This window comes from Prosopis cineraria, unplaced genomic scaffold (assembly GCF_029017545.1).
Source record: "Prosopis cineraria cultivar Desert tree isolate PC_DT_omini unplaced genomic scaffold, ASM2901754v1 PC11, whole genome shotgun sequence".
Taxonomy (NCBI): Eukaryota; Viridiplantae; Streptophyta; class Magnoliopsida; order Fabales; family Fabaceae; genus Prosopis; species Prosopis cineraria.
In genome coordinates, this window is record NW_026555342.1 from 43,351,030 (window position 1) to 43,364,659 (window position 13,630).

A 13,630-nucleotide genomic window follows, 5' to 3' on the forward strand; every position below is an offset into this window, starting at 1 on the left:
AAAGGGAGAGATTGATCATGCATGTTATTATTATCATACCATTTGAGTAATTGATGGCTATGTTGAGAATATGATTATAATTGTGAAAATGAGAACATATAGTAATTATGCGAATAATGTATATGTGGCCATTTGTACAAACTTTGTAATTGACTTTATCCTTGAGATTATTCACATGAGTTAAATGGTAATGTGATTAATATGTTATTAATGTGATTGTTTACATGGTTACCTTGATAAATTTATTAGTCACTTGCATTCATGATTAATTATCATGCATTAGTATAACTTAGATATACCTTGGTTACTGAGTGGTTATACTCACCTCTCTCGTTTAACATATTACAAGAGCTAGCTCATCTCAGAAGAACAGAAGAAAGGAGCAATAGGCTAAGTGATAGTAATCACTTCTGTAGGCCTTTCTCTTTTATTTTGATATGTGTATTTAGTTTATGATATTGCCAACTAGGATAATATATTATTAATCCACTTGCATTATGGGTTTTGTGTTGGGGGAAATGTATTTTGGACCTTGGGGAATATGGTTTGATGCTTGTGCTATATTAATGAGCCAACATATTTGTGTAAGTGAAAATAGTTATTATCTGCTTAATTTGAGAACTTGAATGTTGTTATGATCTTCCCTTGTGTTTTTGATGTCTAAGGGTGAGCAGTTGATACTAATTATATGTGAATGAAAAGGGAAATTCATGCATATGATAGGCTATTGATGAATAGATGATATATAGAGTATGATGATTAGGTAATAGTCATTGTGATAAATGTGATTGAGACCTTGACCCCCCACTGTCAGTTATGAAAGAGTTTGAGTGACCAAGTGTTATGTTATAAACATGTATATATGTATTGTGGAGTAAGGCATAGAGAGAAAATAAAGGGGGAAGCTCTTCTCCCATGTTGATGTGTTTCCTTTATCATGCTTCTGCATATGTCTAATTGAATGATATGAGTTCTTAAAATATTTTAAAAACTTGGGATCCCTTTGTGTTGAATCATTTGTGAAAATACATGTTAAGAATTTATTTAGGTTAATCTCTTATAGGATAATTCTTTTAGGTTAGTCCTTGATTTACTATAATTAGTCTGATGATTAAGTCCTAATTTAAGACGTCATATCCAAAAGATGTGTGGTTTATTATTGGGAAAAAAAGATTCTAACAATAATATATGAAGATAATAAACCGTGTAAAGCTCAATTAAAATGAGAGAGATATAACAAAACATATTTTTCCAAAATTCTTTTTCACTCATAACCTTTTGAAGAACAATGATATAGATGGATATTGAACAAATTTGCTTATGTGATAATCTTGCATATTTGTTTACTAAGACACTGCCAACTTTAACATTTGAGAAGTTAGTATATGGTATTAGAATGTGCAGATTCAAAGACATAAAGTGATGGTATCATCAGGCAGAGTAAAGTGATGGTATCATCAAGCAGAGTAAAGTGATGTTGTTATTAAGGGAGACTATGAGGAGTAAATATCATGTTATACTCCTTTTTCATTTTCAAGATTTTGTCCTACTGAGTTTTTCTGAAACGATTTTTAATGAAACAACTTTAACTAGTGTTTAAAAATATTATGCTCTTTTTCTTTTACTAGGTTTTTATTTCGTTGGGTTTTTTCTAGTACAATTTTAATAAGACACAATATTCGTCATGGACATCTCGGGAGGAGTATTATGAATATTATATGATTATATGAGTGGATGCCAATAACTCATAATGATTAGGATTTTTCATCTCTTATAACTTCCTAATGAATAACTTAAAAGGAGTTTCTCAATGTTAATGCCTTAAAACATTCAAAAATTAGATACTATGCTATTATGTCCTTCTTTATTTATTTGTAACATTAAGGTTATGCTTTAATAATTGAAGGCTTATAAATATAAGTAATGTACAAAGAATTATGCACCCAAATGAATTAAATATACACTCTAATTTTCTCTTCCAATTTTTCTTGGCTTTCTACTCTCTTTTCTTTCTTTCTTTCTACTTATTTTCGTAACAATTTATTTAGGAAAAAAATATTTTAAAAAAACCTTTTACGTAAAGCAACGAAAGTTAAAAAAAAAGTGGTTTTGTTTACCAAGTTCCCGCGCTTATTTGGAGTCCACTGAAGAAATAACAAGGCAAATGCAGCGACTGGGATAGAGCCGAGTCATGGAAGTCTTGTGCGAAAAAGAAAAAACAAAAGTCATGGAAGTCAGCAAGGGAAGAGAAGGTGCAATTTCCTGCGAAAATGGAGTTTCCCGATGGGGCCCGTGACGACCTCAGAAAATTTGGTCGGGCAAGTCAATGAGTAGTTGTTATTGGCTTCTCGCTTCGATCATCGTCAATGAATTAGGGAAAGTGAGGATGATGAACTTAAGGAATGGAGGCTTGGATCCGCAATCGGCAGCAGAGAAAGCGGTTGCTGCGATTGGATTGGGATACGATGTTTGCAGGGACGTTCGTTTATCGGGATGCAAGGCTAGAGTCGTCGACCTTCCCAATGACCGGATAAAGGAGCTCGTCTTCCCCGACGGAGTTATTGTTCCCAACGTTTCTGCTTCCGTCAAGTGCCATCGCGGTGAAATCTTCAGAGATTCCTTCCAAGTTCTTTCCTTCCATCAGGCAACTTCCTCAACATGTTCTATAGCTTCTCAAGCTTACTTTTTTCTTTTTTTCACTTTTATAGCATTTACTACTTTTAGATAAGATAGTACCAAATTATTAATATTGTAGCAATCTGACAAAAACACAACTGTGAGTCTCTGGAGAGGGTGTATGTGCTGCTAGTTTGCATTGAAGTGGACGTATGAATATAATGTATTTATGAAGAGATAAAGAGGGAAACAAATGAATGTGAAGATATGATAACAAGTTTATTAATTAATTATGGACATTGCATGCCTTTATTTTTGGTGCAGAGAAAAGATAATACTTTTCCACCATTTAGACCAAACAGGGATAGGGACTAGTGGCTGTGGGCTCATTTACTTTTGGTTGATGGCATTGAGTTCTTACATGGATGATTCATAATAGGACCAAGGATTTTGATAGAAGTATAACATGGGGGAGATTACTCATTGAGAGGTATTAGTTAACCTATTTATACGAACGTGTCTTAAATGATCCAAAAAAAAGAATTAATGGCATATGTATCACTTGTGATTTTGAACTATTATAAGCACCCCTACTTCAAGGGTCAAATAACATTCTTTCCTGTTTTCTGGACACAAACTGTGTGTGTACTTTGGGGTTTTACCTTTATGTCCTAGCATCTGAAGGTAGGGTACACTTCATATGTTGAAGAGTGATTGTCTGTTTTGAAAATTACTGCAGTACAGATGATACTTCAGCAACAGAGGACAAATCATTTAGAATTTTATGTATTCTCAATGCGAAACACTAAAGTTTTTGAATTTTGATCTTTTAAAAAAAAAAAAAATTCAATACTTGATGAACAATACTTTAGCGGCACCAGCTGTGACACATGATTATGTTATTACTCATTTTTACATTAAGGAGAACATGGCAAAGAGGTTAGAATGGTATTTCAGCTATAAATTGCATAAGGGGTATTTTTAATATTTAAATTGGGACGTGCTCGTAATTTACCTTTGGATGACAGATTTGTAAATTTTTCTAAACCTCAGGTTATCTAAATTTAAAAAAAAAAAAAAGGAAAAATAAACCTCAAAGGAAGTAATTCACACATTTCTTCAATTTCTAACTAGATTAAGGTTCAAGTTGCTGTCAGGTAATCACTGAAGTTTTCCAATGAGAAAAAGTCATAAGCCTCTTATCTGTATTATTTTTTCTTTCAACAACTTTGTGCTTCTATCACCTTTGGTTTTTTTTGGGGTAGTATCCCTATATGATTTCAAAAAGAAAATCATTTAATTTTCTAGTCTAAACTTACATGTAGTCCTGCCTGTACAGATGTAATTTTTGAGAGATATACACTGTCAACTAACACGTATCTTATTATCTAAATTGGGTGCAATTTGAATCATGGAAATTATTCCAAACTCTCCTTGTTGCAGATGTCTGAACAATTCAACTTAGACCTATCTTTATCGGGGAAAGTTCCATCTGGTTTATTCAATGCCATGTTTGACGTGAGGAACAGTTGGAAGAAAGATGCAGCTTCCTCTAAAAGTCTTGCATTTGATGGTTGGTTCATAACTTTGTATAGTGTTGAGTTAGACAGGGCCCACGTAGAGCTCTCTGAGCATGTGAAAAACCAAGTGCCTGTTTCATGGAACCCTGCTGCCCTTGCTGAGTAAGTGCTTTTGCTTTTCTTGTTGTTATACCTTCATTCATTTCTTTGATTTCTATTAATACTATTGTTGATTTGTTACTATTTTTACTTTTGTTGTTGTTTTTGCTGTAGTAAAACATCATTTGAATAATAGATCACTGCAATTTGGGGAGGGGAATATTGTCATGGGAAAAAAAATGATTCGACCATAGAAATATCTTGTGTCTGAGCAATCATGGAAATGCAGTTTGACACTTGAACATGAAATTCCAGTCAATGGACCTGCAAACTGATGAGGTTCACTTTCAATATCTAACTGTAATATTTGACCTTGTATTACATGAAAGTCAATGAACTATTATTTTCAATCCATCATTCGAACTGAATTATTTTTAAAAAAATATAATTCTATGGCTCTTTCTGATTGAAAATCCTTATTTTATCTTTCTATATTTCATGTATTTAGTTTCCTTTGACCTAAATGGTGCACTGAATAACATAACTCTTCAGGTTCATTGAGAAATATGGTACCCATATTGTTGTTGGGGTGAAGATGGGAAATAAGGATGCCGTTCTTGTGAAGCAGTTCAGAAGATCACATCTTCAACCCACTGAAGTGCAGAAATTACTTAAGAAAGAAGCTGATAAGAGGTTTTCTGAGGATGAGAATAGATGTTCCAGTACTGATCAAACTGAAACATCAGTAACATTCAAGGTTCAGAAGAAATGCATCACCATCGTTTTTAATCATCTAAAAAGGATTATATATACTCTGGAAAAGAAAGCATCACCATGAAGCTACAGGATTGTATTTTAAATCTTTTAGTCTGTCTTGAAATAGTTGATTGTGATATCTCCCATTGATGACTTCTCCCGTTCCTCCATACCTGTAGCAGCCTAACACTTTTGCATGCTAGTTTGTTTTAGAATCTAAGACATTGATTCTGTGTGAGATTAGAATATCTTTATTTGAACTGGTAAATTCCTTTCCAAGTAAGTGACACAGAATGCAGATGTACCAAATTTTTTTAATCCATTCCCATTCTGGTTTCCTTTTCCATGTTTCTCGTTCTCATTCCTTCAAAAACCCTTAGTGCATACCAAATGGGGCTGCAGTTGTAAAATCATTTAGTGAGATGTCCTGGTCTAGAACAAAGTGTGTTCATTACTCATACCATATCTTTAGGTTATTATAGCCATATCAAATCAATTCTTTTATAGTATTGCATGAAAAACATGCTGAGATTTCCATGTAGACTTGTTAAAACTGCAAAAATGCAGTTTTTATATCTAGTATAGATCTTACCCTAAATTGGACTAGAGGATAAAAGGACGTACATCAATGCATAAATGCTGAATTTTTTTTTTTTTCCTTTTCTGTAAATGGATTTTAAAACCCTAACATGGGCATTTCTTGCAACTTTAGAACTAACGAAGAATAAAGGGACCAGATCATGTTGGTTTTCACCTTACTGTCAGAGATTTCTAGTTATTATTTGTAATTATCGTTATAATTTTATTTTTTGGCCCAAAGAATCTTATTTACTAGTTGACTCTATCATTTAGATAGAATCTTGGGATATCAATCCCTTTTGTGTTTGAATGTGCTTCCTATGCATTTATCAACTTGCCTAGGATTGTTTTCTCTGCTTGGACATAAATAGCATGTAAACTCTCTTCAACATTTAGTATAAACTTTTTTTCCATTTCATTTGTCACTTACATTTATGACTTAAACTTGTTTTATTATCTCATACAGCTTGCAATTCAGGGATGCTATTCATTTATAACTGTGTTACCAAAAACAAGTCTTAAATACAAATAGTCTATCATAACATTTATCTGAGTTTCCGCACACCTAACCTTTTCTTTGGTTTGCTCCTCTTCATGATTCAAACCCAGTATCTAATTTATTTTATCATGTCATTTGCAGTGTGATTTAGCATTATGAATTTTTGAACAATTTCATATTTTATCTTATATATGGTTTTACCCCTTTTTTCCCCTTTGGGTTTACTGATAATAACACTATGAATTTAATTTAATCACCATTAAGTCATTGTTGTGAATGGAAAGGAGAAATATGTTGATTTTTTCTTCTTATTGATTTGTTGATACTAAGACTACACTGGTATGCTATACTTGTGTGTGTGCAAAATTACGCATGCACAATTACTATATTCCATGTTGGCTAATTTTTGTGAGGATGTTATAGTTTTATATACATCTCTTTAATTTATGCAGGATGATAAAGATGAGCCGTGGAAGCTCAATGTAGCTCTTGCTGCAGCTGTTTGACAAATTGTAAAAGGTCTCTCAACCAATGAGGTTGGTATTAATTTCAACCACCATGCTTCTTCAACGTATCATGTAACCATTGTGCTGCTAACACCTTTGAATTTTGTCATTTAAATATACTTCAAACAGGATCTCATAAGCATTTCTGTTTGAAAGGGAGGTATCGTTGGTATTCACCAGCACCATAAGGAGTGGCTTTCTACTATATTACTGTCACCTGATGCCATATCAATGCTGTTTGTCCCCATTACTTCACTACTAGGTTCCAGCTCAGGCCATGGATTCCTTAGCCATGCAATGAATTTGTATCTCAGATGTGAGTATACATTTCCTTATGGCCAATTTAAATGTCCATATATAGTCTTCAATTTCATTACGAAGTTATTGTGGATATTTTCTGTGCATCATGGCAAATCTGAGGTTTTGTAACCTGTCTTGCCTAATTAACTAATGGAATATGATTAATCTTTGATTTCTTGAAGCCAATGAAACCTATTACTTGGTTTGGTGTGTACTTGAAAGGTTTCGATTTTGACTAGTTAGTAATTGTTCTGAGAAGATGGAAAATGAAATTATTGAGAATGAAGATTATAATTTTGGCATTGCATTTAATTCCATTTGATTGATCCCATATTTGAGATAGAAATGTTATTCAAGGATGGAATGCAACTGACGGAGCATTTATCCATTGACCTCCTAGCAAGCTTGCGTATAATAATTACTCATTTTCAATCCTTTAACGTTAACTTTTATATACATTAAGACCGGGTTCCTAGGAAGCATTAAACTTCACTTCATCAAGATATCATAGATTCCTTAACACAAGCAAGTAATCTCAAATAATTTCCTGCAAGATTCATTCAGAGTTGCTCTGAAACATTCAGATCAAGCCATGGAGGAGAGATTGGATGAGCCTGATATAAAATTGTGCCCTCCTGTGATGATTGTCATTAACAGTTCTTTATTGTTCTAATGCCACTAAATCTGATTTTTGATACTGAAGTTATGATAAGAATAGACTTATTTATGGATTCAAATAATGTGATTTATCTGTTGTAAGTTTTACATGAGTTTTTGTCCGATGTAGATAAACCCCATATAGAAGAACTTTGTCAATTTCTTGAATTTCAGTTGCCTCGGCAATGGTCTCCATTGTATGATGATTTGCCTCTTGAATTTCATCCTCGACATAAAAAGAACAGATCTTCATCACTCCAATTTAGTTTCTGTGGATCCAAGCTTCATGTTAACACCATAAAGGTAATTTGGTATAAATTATTAAAAGTTCGAACTGAAGGTTGTGTTAGCTTATGTTTCAAAATGGATAAACTTGTTGATGCAATGTGTCTCAACAGTTGAGTACCAAATAAATTTTAATGGTAGGCTAACTCAACCTATTTTTCCAACAAATGGGGATAGACAAGGAGATCCGTTATCTCCTTATTTGTTCATTCTTGCTACAAATGTCCTGTCTTGCCTACTAATACATGCTGAACAGAGGTGATTTTCATGGAATCAAGATATGCCAGAATTCTTATCCAGTGTCGCATCTTCTCTATGCTGATGACACCACAATTTTCTTTGAATTTAGTAAATCTGGTATGGAAGCTATCAAAATGATTTTGAATATCTTTAGTGATTGGTGGGGCTTGGAAATTAATTTTCACAAATCAAATCTGATTCTAAGCCAAAACATTCCTTCCTATCTTCAAAAGGAGGCTTTGGATCTTTTTGGTATTCAACACTCAACCTCTTTTGGCAAATACTTAGGTACTTGGATTGATGCTGGTAGAGATAAAGCCAAACTATTTGAACAGGTGATTGATTCTATTGATCGCAGGATCTCTTCTTGGAAGGCTAAACTACTTTCTCAAGCTTCTCGACTGGCTCTCATCAAGTCAGTTTTATCTGCATCTAATATTTTACATTTTGTCATGCCTTCAACTTCCTAAGTGAGTTTGTAATCTCATCGATGCTAAATTAGTAGATTTCTTCTGGGGATTCAATGACTCAAAAAGGAAAATTCATTTAACAAAAAAAGAGGTTTTGTTCAGCCCTATCAAAGCAGGTGGTTTGGGATTGAGGAGCACCAGGCACATGAATATTGCCTTGCCAAACAAATTAAACGAGTAATGTCATCTGAGGCCAATTCTCTTTTTGGTAATACTTTGAAGTTGAAGTATTTTGCTAATCCCATAGATTGCTCTATCAAACTGCCAGATAATGCTTCTTGGCATTGGAAAGGGATATATGAATCTTCTGAGTTAATTAAGAAACATATCAAATGGCAGATAGGATCGGGTGCTTCAATCTCAATTCATCATGAAAATTGGTGGCGTCCTTCCCATCCTGAACTGGCTAATGGCCTTTGGATTTCTAAGGTTTCAGATCTCATCATTTTTAATCCTAATCCATGGTGCTCGGCAAGTTGGAATGTAGACTTAGTTAAAAGCATCTATGGTGGGGATATTGCACAAGAGATTCTACAATCTCCTTTATCTTTTTGTGGTTCACCAGACAAACTTGTTTGGGGAAAAGGTGCCTAATCTGTCAAAGAAGGATTCTCTCGTCTCTCTAACAGGGATCTAGCTTTACACAATCAGAACCAAGGCTTTTGGTCATCTTTCTGGAAATTACACTTGCCTCAAAAAAATCTTCTATTTATCTGGAAAATCATTCATGGAGCAATTCCTACAGGAGATATCCTTAGAGCTCACCACCTCAATACGTCAACTCTGTGTTTTTGGATGCAACATTTCAGAGACTCTGCCTCACATTTTCTGTGACTGCCCTTTTTCAAGGGCAATTTGGTTTGGATCACTATCTATTTGTTTATCTGAAATCGCAGAACAGAGACTTGCAAACTGGATCATGCGGATGTTTGAAGCATGTTTGAAGCATTAATTAAAGCTAAGGAGATATCATTACGGGAAGCAATTTTTACTCTTATTCACTTAATTTGGAATTAGAGGAATCAAGTCCTGCATGAGGGCTCACAGGTTACTCCAGCGCAAGTGATAAATGGATTCAAGGACCAATTCTATTCTGCAAGCAGTTTGTCATTGGAACAACCCTCAGGAATTTTCAAGATTGCAAACTACACATAGTAATTCAAGTGTTTTTCTAGGGATGCGTATTGTCAATCAGAATTTGCAAGGCTCTCTTGAAAGTTCAGAGTCAAATATGCACAAATGGGAAGTACAATTTCGGAAATTTACACAGAACAGGAAGAAATTCTATGCTACAAGAATCTTTTCAGATGGAGTTCATTTACAAACCATCCTGTCTTCTAAAGCTCCCTATACCAAGTCTTGCGTCTTTGATATTGTTTGTATTAGGAGTTTGCTTTATTGGATTATCATCTTTTGGACTGGTCAAAATAGAGGCCTTTCGGATATTGGCTTATTCCATCTTCACTGGTATGGCAAGAGTTTTCATCCAGGTTCGGGACTTGTTGGAAGCGAGCTGTTATCTTAGGAGATTGAAGTTCTGCTTAATCACTTTTGCATGCAAACAATTGTGGGAATTAGATGCCCTTGGCCTCTAAAGGACTTCTTCTCTCTTCATTTTCTGAATGCTATTGTTGCTATCGTCTTAATATATATATATATATATATATAAAGCTTATGTTTCAAAAAGGAGGGGGAAATCACTGTTATATATACTCTGTCTTTGTGTTAACATCCATCATGGCAATTCCACATCCTCCACCAAGCACTGTAAATAGGTTCACGCTTGGATTGTTTGTGGTCTCATTACATGCTTGAGTTTCCTTTAGTTAGAAGATGCAACCACAAACATTCTTAAAGCCATGTTTGGTTTAATGAATGGAAGGTACTCAAGGAAAACAAGGTTGATATTTTATATAATGTCCATTATATCTGAAAACTGTGTTTTTGTGCCTAACTTTCTGCTTTCTAACTTCACAATTTGTGGGTTGACTCTGGAAATCGACCTGTAACGGGTATTCGCTTATTCTCGGAAGGCAGAAAGAGTGATCGGCTGGCTATCCATCTCCAGCATCTTTCAAATCTTCCCCAAATCCTTAAAATCTCTTGTGAACTTGGTTGTGAATATGATGATGAGCCAATTGATAAAGCCTACCTAGAACCGGTGAAGTGGAAAACATTTTCACATGTCTACACAACACCAGTATTGTGCAATAGTTCCCTTGACGATGAGCCCCCAGCCATTGTAACGAAAGGTTGGCTTGATGTCAAGCATGTGAAAAGGGAAAAAGTTCTTTTCTTGAGGCTTGGGTTTTCCCTGGTGGAATCTGCAAAAATTCACAGATCAGAATGGGATGGTTCTTCATTCCCATTTCAAAAGTCAGGGTTCTTTTCAGCATTGATGAGCACTTTGCTGACCAAGGAACTGCATCATGTTATTGAGAATGAAAAGCCTATTGAAGATAGCATAAAACCAATTATTTATAACGGTGAATCTGGTACTGAGGCACCTGTTCCAGTCAAAGCCCCAAAAATGCTCAGCTTTGCGGATACGAAGGAAAATGTTAGGGGTCCGGAAGACATGCCTGGATATTGGGTTGTCACTGGAGCCAAACTCTGTATCGAAGGAGGTATTCATCAAGGCCAATCTCCATCAAGGCCAGGTGTTCATTGTTAGCTATTATATCTGAAGATTTCAAGCATACATGAGAAGGGTAACGTCTTGTACATTTTGATACATGTATTGTGTTGTGCCTTAGTGTATCATTTATCAAGTTATGACTTCACTTTTTCTAATCAATACCTGCATGAATAAAATCTTGTATTTTTCTCTTCTATTGAGGGTGGTTTTTCTTTTCTAATTAATGCATTTTCAATACAAATGTTTTTGTATATAACATGTTTTTCTTTTTTAGTTGTGCTTCGGTGTAAAATTGTAGTAATTTTTTTTACACTGATCTGGTCACAGTTAGACCATAGGTGGACTTTCGAATCTTAAACCAATATTCTTACTGATTCAAGGACTGAGCTAGTTTTGAAAACATGGTTGGCTGCTCTTCTTATTAAGTTTTGTCCATTTCCAACTAGAGTATGACTAGTAAGAACAGTAACATCAGTTAATTCTTGTTGAGTTTGTAAATCTGGTGCCCAAGAATTTAATGTGATCCTATTAATTCTTTGCATATCTTGTGACAAATCTCATAGTCATAGCCACTAACTTTGAGAGCCATAAATGCTGAAATGGAATAATCTTATTTCATCTATTATGTACTTCAAGTTATGTTAATCGGTTTGGATGATGAAGTTCCTCCCATAAATGATGATTTGTAAGTTCTGACGATTTCACCTTGAAATCAATTCTGCCAAATTGTCTGAAGTTTATTTTCTTCATATTTTAAAAATCATGTATAAGAATTGATGATTCTGAGACCGTTATTTTGAAACAGAATATTTGTTTTGAATGACATGAATTTTTGCTTTTATTGAAACTTTAACGAAGTGTTCATGTCATCATGTATACCTCTCATTTCCTTGTTTTAGAAGAGTCTTTTATCATGTTCATATTTAATTTACGGTTGAAGATTTCACACTATCATGCTTGGCCTCAATAAAGTTTGGGTCTCAAAGAACAAAAGTAGAAAAGGTGGAATTTTTTTTTTTTTTTTCAAAAAAAAAGGGGTCATCACCACCTTTACTTGAGAGAATCAATATTAACAAAAGGTACTTGGAAATATACGTAATATATAATACAAACTGAGGATTTAGCAACACACACTGCAGCCATTTCTCACTTTTATTTCCAGAAATTTTTATCCTCAGCATAGACACGAATGCACTTCCACTCTATCCCTGCATCCAGAGTTTGGCGGGAAAAAATTAGTCAGTGAAGGTTTCTGGAAATTAAAAGGAGGATAATATTGCGGCAGATGAAAACGATCGAGTAAGGAATTTGCATGTTATGGAAAGGTTCAATGCTCTACTTAGTCTCTTCTATATTATCTCTTATGTGTTGTTTTTCAAAAATAAAATGTTGCACTATTATTATATATATATATAAGTAAAGTTAAAAGTTATGAGAAAACGCCACGTGTCTATTTTTAGGTTTACTGTAATTTTATACTTTGAGATGTCTTTTTTATGATTTTGTGTTTCGAAGTTAAGTTTAGGATTAGGTTCAAGCTAATTATTATTTTTTAATGTATATAAAATTTGTTATTTAGGTTTGGAGTTAAGTGTGGGATGACTCATTAATTTTTAGATGTATATAAAAATTATTTTTTTTCCTACTTAAAAGTCAAATCTCATTATATTTGAATTCAAATTAATATCTATCTATTTAAAGTTTTCATCTATTCTAAATATATGCCAAAAATCTAGATTTATATGATCAAGTATATATATATATATATATATATATGCAAATATATTGGAATTCAAATTTAAACTAATATTTATCTATTTAAATATTTAGAAAAAGAAATATTGTTTGAATATTTAGACCTATCCTCATATCATAATTTTAGAGAATTATAAACATGATAAAGTATAGACATTAATTTATTTAATAATTTGGATCTCATGATGTTAAATTTCACATATTATAAATTTCATAATATGGATATTAATTTATTTAACAATAAAGAATTTAGAATTGCCATTTGATATTTATGGAGAATATTGACATGTTAAATTTTGGATAATGCTAATATGTTGAAAAGGCCCTCATGAAGTTTGTTAAAATTCAAATGCATTAAATATCTATACTCACAAAAATAAATATGTAATATCTATTATCTTTGTTTTTTAAATATTACCCCTTAATTTTCCCTCCTAATTCAACCTTATTCAATTATAAATTACTAGATTAGTTTAATAACACATTTCACACATTCATGTCTATCTCACTTCTCTAATCGCATTTAGTTTATTTTCTTCTCGACTGTTATTCATACTATCAATAGTTTCTACATCTAAGATGCATGCAATTCGTATCATTAATACAATAAAAAAGAATTGGCACATTGTGGCTAGGGGGATTCATGTTTAGAGATTGTTAGGTAGAAGTATATCCGAAGAATTCAATAATGTTGAATTGATCTTTCAGGA

The 13,630-nt window shown here is 33.4% G+C and overlaps 1 protein-coding gene across 2 annotated transcripts; it reads left to right on the plus strand.

The window, feature by feature from the left end:
• Positions 1-2,198: 2,198 nt before the first annotated feature.
• On the plus strand, positions 2,199-11,385 carry LOC129285272 (MACPF domain-containing protein NSL1-like). 2 transcript variants are annotated; one of them, XM_054920871.1, is made up of 7 exons: positions 2,199-2,644; positions 4,060-4,298; positions 4,788-4,992; positions 6,522-6,605; positions 6,705-6,891; positions 7,663-7,835; positions 8,346-11,385. In XM_054920871.1, exons 1-4 carry the CDS (start codon positions 2,327-2,329, stop codon positions 6,573-6,575), a joined length of 816 nt encoding a protein of 271 aa, XP_054776846.1. In that variant the 5' UTR covers positions 2,199-2,326; the 3' UTR covers positions 6,576-6,605; positions 6,705-6,891; positions 7,663-7,835; positions 8,346-11,385. The 2 variants fall into 2 exon arrangements, with proteins under 2 accessions (XP_054776846.1, XP_054776845.1); XM_054920870.1 differs by lacking the exons at positions 6,522-6,605; positions 6,705-6,891; positions 7,663-7,835; positions 8,346-11,385 and having other exon boundaries at positions 4,788-5,428.
• The last annotated feature ends 2,245 nt before the right edge of the window (positions 11,386-13,630 follow it).